At 58.6% G+C, this 8,279-nt stretch overlaps 1 protein-coding gene across 1 annotated transcript; it reads right to left on the reverse strand.

Moving 5' to 3' along the window:
* Positions 1 to 571: 571 nt before the first annotated feature.
* CHI3L1 (chitinase 3 like 1) lies at positions 572 to 7,746 on the reverse strand. The gene is made up of 10 exons (XM_059413143.1): positions 7,594 to 7,746; positions 7,385 to 7,414; positions 6,277 to 6,478; positions 5,695 to 5,751; positions 4,793 to 4,943; positions 3,840 to 3,964; positions 2,805 to 2,928; positions 2,163 to 2,345; positions 1,453 to 1,569; positions 572 to 1,214 (listed from the first exon to the last, which is right to left on the reverse strand). Exons 1-10 carry the CDS (start codon positions 7,616 to 7,618, stop codon positions 1,074 to 1,076), a joined length of 1,155 nt encoding a protein of 384 aa, XP_059269126.1. The 5' UTR covers positions 7,619 to 7,746; the 3' UTR covers positions 572 to 1,073.
* Positions 7,747 to 8,279: the final 533 nt, after the last annotated feature.

Genomic DNA, 8,279 nt, shown 5'->3' on the forward strand with positions numbered 1-8,279 from the left:
GGACATCTGACTTATTTCAGCCCAGCAATGGAAGGGGCTCCTTCAGGTCATGAATCACCTACCGGTCTCTGGGAGTCTCAGAGGAACCTGGACGGCCATGTCTCAACCCCCCTGCGGAGGCTCTGGGCCTGGGCTGGAGGGAGGGTGCAGGAGAACACTGGGGTCTCCTTCTAGCCCTGAACGGCCAGGGTCGGGGCTCTTTCCCCGGGCCCTAGGTTGGCTCCCTACCCCTCCCAGGAGCTCAGAGGAGATGAAGGGTTGGAATGTGGCTTCCTTCCTCCTACCTGCTGGCCTTCAGGAAATAGAAAAGTTTTCTTTCAATGAGGAACTACGTCAAGAGGTCCGGACTACCGTAATATCTAGAAGGCCATGGTCCATGGCAGATGGATTGAGGAGACTGGCCTCTTTGGGGGGACTCTCTGGGGCCCAGCAGAAGCCAGGGTAGCGTCACCTTCTGCACCTTCTACAAGCTCCAAACCCCCAGGCCCGAGAGAAGAATCCAGAAGAGACGAGGGAGGGGAGCCCAGGGGGTCCCATGGGGCCACAAAGAGCTGAAGCAAAAGCACCAACATGTGGGGAGCCCTGGGTTCTGGAGCTTTATTGAGCAGCAGCTGCAGAATTAACAAAGGGAAGCGGGAGGGGTCACGGGCTCCCGTTGCTGGGTGCAGGTTTCAAGTGGGGCTTTGCAGAGGGTGTAATTAGTGTGGTGGCTGCTTCGTGAGAGATGTTTGGCTGCTCATGCTGGTCAAAGTGCCCTTTGGCAAGGAGGCCTGGGGGTAAGAGAGTCTAAGAAATCTCCTTGTGTGGGGCTGGGGTCATGGAGCATTTTCACAAGTCAGCAGGCATGTGCTGACCCCGTGTCTTACAGTGTGCTGGCCCCCGGGCCTTAGCTGCCCACGGCCCCACCTCTACATGCTGGTCTCCTGGAGCGGAGCTCAGTCGGCTCCTCTGTGGCCGTCCGCGTGGGGTCCAAAGGAGGGAGACTGAGGCTCAGTCAGGCACTCTGCAGGGCAGGCTGTGAGGCTCTGGGCCAGCAGGGATGCCCCCTAACCCCACGGTGTGCAAGACAGAGGTTAAGCGGCAATAAGCGCGTCCTTGATGGCGCTGGTGAGAGGGAAACGCACGCCTGTGCTGCAGAAGGCACCCCGGAAATCATCCAAGTCCAGAGCCCACACCATGGCGCCAGCCAGCTGCCTGTTTCTCAGGTACTGCACCTGCAGGGAAGACCCAGAGGGGGCAGAGCTGGCTTCCTGGGGCCAGAGTGTGCATGGGGCGAACGTGCTGCCTGGGCCCCTGCCTACGGGAGGGAACAGCAGGCACCCGAGACCTGAACCCACCCCTCCCCCATGACCCAGCACGGGGTGCCCTCGGGTGCAGGGGACCTGACTCTGGCTGCTTGGAGCAGGCCCTCCCTCTCCCTCTTCATCCTGGGACGTGGCCTTGAGAACCTACCTTCTTTTGGACGCTCTCTTTGTCATCGTACCCCACCCACTGGTTGCCCTTGGTGGCATATGGGACCTGCTGGTCAGTGAGTCTGTGGACCGTGGCTTGGTGGAGGAAGTCACAGATCTGAGCAGAGAACAGGGCAGGGTGGCGTGGAGAGCTGGGTGAGATGGTGCAGGTCACCAGGGAGAGGTCGGTCCCCAACCTCTTTCAGCCCCTTGCTTCACACCCCCCCACCCCCTCAGGGCATCCCCCCAGCCCCCAGACCTCAATCCTCAGGCTAATGTATGTAAACCAGATGCAAATGTCCCAGGGTTCTCAGGGTGCCGTAGCCAGAGGATATGAAGGGGACTCTGGTCTGCCTCTGGCATCTTAAACAGGGATGTGGGAAATGAGGGGCCGACACAAGGACTGGCCCGAAGCAAAACACAGCTGCAGAGGCAAGGGTCCAGAAAGAACCTGCCTTGGGCTATTGCTCTTTTCTGGGCTGGCAGGAAAATCTCAGCTAGGGCTGGAGGGGTGTCTGGGAGCTTGGTGGTGCAGAACAGGTGTGCCAGCAGGAGGCTTAGTAGCAAGAGTCCTGACTTTCCCCCTCCCTCTTCCTCAGGGTGCTAGGTTCCCCAGAACATATGTTTTTATTCCCAAAGAAACAAAAGGAGGTGGGCTGGATGGCTCCCCCTCAGGGCCTCTGGGTGTGTGGGGCTCTCCCTAGCTCATACCTCATAGTAGGCCAGGGTCCCTTCTTCCTTGGTGAAGAGGCCTGGCAATCCGGGCCCTGAGATTGGGGCCCCCACACCGAAATTGGAGGAGGCCAGGGTGAAGCTCCTTCCAAAGGCTGGGATGCCCATCACCAGCTTGTCCGCTGGGGCCCCCTGACTCAACATGTAGCCCACGGCATAGTCCTGGGAGGGGAGGGGAGAGTTGTCAGCGGGGCTGCGGGTGCAGGGCGGGCAAGACCCGACAGTTCTCACCGCTGCCTGGACAGGTGGAGCTCCAGGGGTGCCTGCCATCTAGGACTTGCTTCCTTCTGGGAGCTGATAATTGCAGTCGAAAATGTATTTTGTAGCTGCATTCTCAAAAAAACGGTCTTAGGTACAGGAAGCAATTATTACTATTGGTAGCCAATCAGGTGGTTGGCTTAGGTTACACACCAAGTGCAAGGCTGGTCTAGAGCAGGCTCCTGCCTCTTCCCTTCTGCCGCCATGGAGCACTCACAGATTTTGGGCCTCAGTTTCCTCATCTGCAGAGTGGGCCCCGTAAGCCCTCCCTTGAGGGGCAAAGGGTTGATGTGTGAACACTGGCAGGTGGTGGGTCTCTGTGGCCCCCTCTTGGCCAGCCACCCTCTCCTTCCAGACACTCACAGCGTTGTTGAATCTGTCGGAGCTCGCATCCATCTGGCCTCGGAACAGGGGGCTGTGATGACCTGTGGTCTGACGCCAGGCTCCGTGAAAGTCATAGGTCAGGAGGCTGATGAAGTCCAGGTGTCTGGAGAAGAGAGGTCAGAGGGGGAGGCAGGGAATTAGAACGGCTCTTGGCCTCACATCCATCACCCCAGCACGAGGGGAGAAGGGCAGGCAGGCGACCCCGAGGCAGGCCCCGTAGAGCCCTGCGGTCCACTGTCCAGGCTGCCTGGCCTCTTCTGCCGTGCCATGTTCTGCTGGATTTCCTAAAATCTGTGTCTTCGAGTCCACTGAGACATCAGCCCCGTGAGGCTGTGAACTGCTCTTCTCCAAGTGCGGGAGAGGGCTGGAAGAGGAGGAGCTGTGGACAGGGGAGGGTCGCCTGCATGTGTGAAGGCACCTGGAGGCATCTAGCAATGCAAAGTGTTAATGCTGCTTCGCTGTGTCTCTAGTGACTAGCGCTCTGCTGGGTGGTGGGGTGGGGATGGGGGATGGGGGCATGCCTGGAGCAGAGGAAATGCCCCGAGGTGGCTGGCTGCTTTGTATATCATTTCCACAAATGAATTCATAGAAACTCTCTCAACGCGTTAACACAATATCCCATATGAAAACGGAAGCACGGGGCGCCTGGGTGGCTCAGTGGGCTTCGGCCTTCGGCTTTGGCTCAGGTCTCGATCCCAGCGTCCTGGGATGGAGCCCCACATCGGACTCTCTGCTCGGTGGGGAGCCTGTTTCCCTTCTTCTCTCTCTGTCTGCCTCTCTGTCTACTTGTGATCTCTCTCTCTGTCAAATAAATAAAATCTTAAAAAAATAAAAAGAAAGAAAACGGAAGGACAGGGATTATGGTGCCCCATTTGACAAACGGGGAGACTGAGGCAGGGAGTGCAGCAGGAACTTGCTCAAGGCCACACATCCAGTTTTTGGAAGAAAGGGGCTCGAAGCCCAGGCTTGTGACTCCACATGGAGTGCTGGGGCAGGGTGGGGCAGGAGACTCACTGGGATATCTGGGTGATGTCGTAGCCACTGTCGATGGTCACCTTCCCAGCGGACACGGCGGCACTGAGCAGTAGCTGCTGCTTTGTTTCCTCCTGGGCTTCCCTCGCGAACTCAGCCTTCATTTCCTGGTTGGGGGAGAGGCAGGTGAGGGACAGGGGCCCCGGCTACGTGCGAGGGAGCCCTGGGACAGAGGCCGAGGTCTCGGAGCATGTGATTGACCTTCCCTATCTGTGGGAACCCCCACCCTGTCTGGGTTTTAGGGGGAAATGCTAGAGCGGCCAATGGGTGGTCCCACTTTGGCCTCGCCCACCCTTCTCCTAAAAAGCTGTTTGGATCCGTCATGTCCCCACACCCCACGCACATCCATCAGGATTCACTTGCTCCCTGTCCTGGGAGGGACCATGAGGACTGACGGTGGTCCTCACTGGCCCACAGATCATCTTGGAAAAGATTTGTTTTTCAGTCTGTGTTTTGTTCATGCCAGTACAGGAGACCACAAAATTCAAGTGGTCTTTAAATTTATATCCAGTTGTTTTTAAGATTAAAATGCTGTTGGTGCTGTGGACAATTCGTTTAGACAGTCCCTCTGCGCCTGTGGTCATAGAGACACTCAGACTGCCCTCATCCGAGGGGGCCACGTGTCCCCAAGGCTGTGCGTGCTGGTGAGTGACATCTGTTTGGAATCAAACAGTGGGAAATGCTGCTCCCCCGTTAGGTGGGCACTCTGCTGAGTGACCTTCTGCCTCCAAGGACCCCACTGCACCTCCCACCGCAGTCACAAGACAGGCCAGTTTGTCTTTCCCCCGTGGGTCCCCAGACTCTGCAGCCTGGAGGCCTCAGCGTCCCCCCACCTGCCCTCAGGGGACCAGCTGCCCAAGACAGCTCCTGCCCACACAGCCCCTTGGAGCCAGTCCACCTCGCTCCCGCCCCCGCTTCCCCTACACGGCCAGCACCTTGACCAGCCTGGTGAAGGAGCGCTTGTCTCTCCGCCCAGGGTGGAGCCAGGCCAAGTCCAGCCCGTCGAAGCCGTGGGTTCGCAGAAACGGTGGCACCGACTTGATGAAAGTCCTGCGACTCCGGGACTTGGATGCTATTTTGGAAAATCTAGGGCCCGAATCACCCCAGTGGAGTGCTCAGCGTGGACAGGCTGGTGGTCTCGGGCATCTCAAGGGGTTTCTGAGGCCTGTGAAGTGGGGGCCTGAACCCCGAGTTCCAGAAGGGCGTGGCTGGGACAGGACCCACCACCAGGCATCTCAGCAGAGCTCTGGAGCTGCCAGTCCCGGGTTCCAGGCCCTGTGCTCACGCCCACTAGCCAAGCGGCCTTGGAAGGGTCATAACCCGCATCTCAGTTTCCTTGTTTGTAAAGTGGGGATCATTAGGGTGTCTCACGGTGCTGTGGTGGGGTTCCCCTGTGATCGTGGCTGGATGGGGTGTCTGATGCCCAGTGATCACCCAGTAAGTGGGAGCAAGTAGGGCCATGACTTGCCCCCTTTTTGGGGCCTGCTCCAACCCTACCCACTCCAGGGCACACCCCCAGGCTCTCCACACTCCCCGGTTTTCCATTCCTTCCCTCTCTCTCCTTCAGACCTAAGGGAAGTATCCCCCAGAAGTTCTGTGTTCTCAGGTCTGAGAGGCAGTAAGTGGAGCATCTGTAGTATGTCAGAAGACCCACCGGCAATGTACTGTGTGCCCCCCTCTCTGGGCTCCAGTTTCTTCGCTGCACATGGGGTGCCCCCTGACAACCATTTGGGCCCCCATGCCGAACCTCTCTGCAGCCCCTGTGGCCCTCTCCAGTGGGTAGGGGAGACCTATGCCTCCTCCCACATTCCATCACCCTCTGGGGATTGGGTCCTACCTTTGAGAACCAAAGTTCCATCCTCCAACAGATAAGAGGGTCTTCAGGCTGGGGTTCCTGAGGGGCACAGGGAGGCAGGAGGGCCAGGTGGAGTGAAGCTGTTGTAACATGGGCTGGCGCCATGGGTGGGAGGCTGTTGCAGGCTTCTAGCATTGGGTGGCAGGTCTTTCCAACCCTGAGATTCAGGGTTGTAGGAGGCATGGACTACGGTGGGGGGGTGCGGGTAACTCTGAGGTGTGCTGCCCGTTTTTATTTCCCCTGAGCGGGGAAGCCAGGTAATGGCAAAATAGGGTCATGAGTATTTTCCATGTTCCCTCAAGAGGCACCCCCGGGGGGAGAGAGGGCTCCCTTTCCCCAGGGGAGCTCAGCTGGCCTTGCTCTACAGCCTGCCTCTGTCATCACTGGGTATGGCCCAGCACGTGCCCTCGTCACCTGCTCCCCCCAAAGCCCAGGCCCTCCAATTCCCCAGCCAGGGTCCCAGGGATCATCACGCAGCCTCCTGAGCCCAGGCACCCTGCCCTGGCACCAGCCAGCCGGTCTAGCCCTCTCTCCCCCTCCGGTCCTGGCAGCCTGGAGCCCAACCTTAACTTGAGCATGTTCAGCGTGTCATAGAGGGTGACATCATTCCACTCCCAGGTGTCGATCTCGTTGTTGCTTATGTTGGCGAAGCTGTAGATGACGTGGGTGCACAGGAAGGGGTCGATGGCATCTGGGAAGCAGCTCCCCAAACCGTCCCTGTACTGCGACCAGCTGCTGTAGTAGCAGACCAGTTTGTACGCAGAACCTGGAGGAGAAGTCTGGGGTGATGCCCGAGCCAGGATGGAGCCAGGGGCCTCTGGCAGAGCTCCGCACTGAGCCCTGACGGGGTACTGGGGGCCGGATGTGAGCCAAGTTAGCATTCTCAACACAAGGGGCTGTCTCGGTTCCCTCTGCTTCTGATGAAATTAAGGCCTATTCTGAAAATGCTTTGAACGACTAAATGCAGTGGGTGAATATGCCGCAGACTAAGGACAGGGCACCGTGTGTGGTGAGCATGGGGGCTGGTGAATAAAGGGAAAAGGGGACTCGGTGCAAGTAAAGAAGGCTTCCTGGAGGCAGTGGCTTGGCAGGAGAGGAGAGACCCAGCCCCAAACAGCCAGTGTCAGAAGACCCTGGCCATCAGAGTGGAGCCTCGTGGAACCTGCAGGGGTCGTCGATCTGGGAGGCTCTGCTTCTTCTCTGCCTTCCTGCGGGAGTGTCCCTAACTTGTAACCCACCCGGGGAGGGGCATGGTCCCCAGTCCCCCTCAGCCTGTCCCCCAAGCTGGGGCATGATCACAGCGGACCAGGAAGTTCTTCCTCTCCTCATTCCAAGTCCACCTGCTGCAGAGCGAGCCTTTTCTGCCCTCTCAGTTACGGAGGGAGGACAGTGGGCATTGATACCCCCCGCTGCCCCTGGGCCCATCTGTGGTGCCCACCAGGCCACAAGTCCAGGCCTTAAGTGGACCAGAGCCTTGGAATGGTTTTTCTTTCGAAAAATTTCAAAAACACAGGAAAATAGAGGATAGTATCATAATCATCCGTATGCATATGGCCTCGGTTTAACCAATGTTACTATTTCTGAGTCACTTGATGCACAGGAGAAACTGGAAAGTTCTTCCCCCTGCCAGGATCTCCTCCGCATCAACCTCCCCACAAAGAGGGGTACTTACAGCTCTGGAGCAGCACCAGGACCACGAAGCCTGAAGAGAAACCCGGAGTCAGAACCCCCTGCGAGGACCTCCTGCCCTCCCTTCTGCTGCCCCATCCCCCACCCGGGCCATCAAGGGGTTAACAGCCTCTGTGCTGCAGGCCCCCTGGCCTGTTTGGGCCTCTCAGGCTGAAAACCCACAGCCACGCTGGCCTTGACCGGCCCCCAGACCTGTCTGAGCCGCCCTTAACACCATCCTGGCAGCGGCAGAGCGGGCCCTGGTGTGGTCGGGTCCTGGGGTGCCCAGCTCCTGCGTCCAGCCGCCGAGACAGGGGTCTCTTCCCAGGGCCTCATGCTTCCTTTTTATACCTGTCCCCTTCCACTCCCACGGGCCCCCAGACATCCCATTTACGGGAACTGAGCTGTGTCAAGGAAGGAACTACGGGGCTGGGACGTGGCCGGGGAGGAGGAGCACTGCGGGCCACCCGAAGATTGAGAAACCCTGGAGAGTTTTGAAAACTTGGGGCAGGTCTCTGGGGGGCATCTGCCACCCACGGGGCTGACAATCTGGTGGCTCCTGGGTGAGTGACCCAGCCTCCTTCGCAGCCACCTTCCTCATTGCCTTCTGCACCTCCCCAACCCCGGCCTCCCCTCACTTTTCTGCCTGCAGTTCCCAGACTTTTCTGGCTGCCTCTCGGCCGGCATCACCAGCCCTCCACGCAGGCCCTCGGCCAGGTGGAAAGCCCGCACAGCTGAGTTCTGTAACCCGTAGCGCCCTAAACAGGCTGTTATTTACTTTCTCCCCAGGCCTGCCACATCCTGCCTGATTCACTCCCCCCTCAGACTTTCTTTCTCCAACCCTGGTTCCCACAGCCTGGTTGCTGTGCTGATAATTTAAGGGAAACCAGGGGAGGAAT

This window comes from Mustela nigripes, chromosome 10, assembly GCF_022355385.1.
Source record: "Mustela nigripes isolate SB6536 chromosome 10, MUSNIG.SB6536, whole genome shotgun sequence".
Classification (NCBI taxonomy): Eukaryota; Metazoa; Chordata; class Mammalia; order Carnivora; family Mustelidae; genus Mustela; species Mustela nigripes.

What these genes read in the sequence shown, in the direction of transcription:
- CHI3L1 (XM_059413143.1), bottom strand. Translation starts at nt 7,618, where the DNA reads ATGGTGTTAAGGGCGGCTCAGACAG. An exon ending in GACATCACCCAGATATCCCA is followed by an intron (nt 2,929 to 3,839) that starts GTGAGTCTCCTG and finishes TCTCTTCTCCAG; the next exon opens with ACACCTGGACTTCATCAGCC. An exon ending in AAGAGAGCGTCCAAAAGAAG is followed by an intron (nt 1,215 to 1,452) that starts GTAGGTTCTCAA and finishes TCTTCCCTGCAG; the next exon opens with GTGCAGTACCTGAGAAACAG.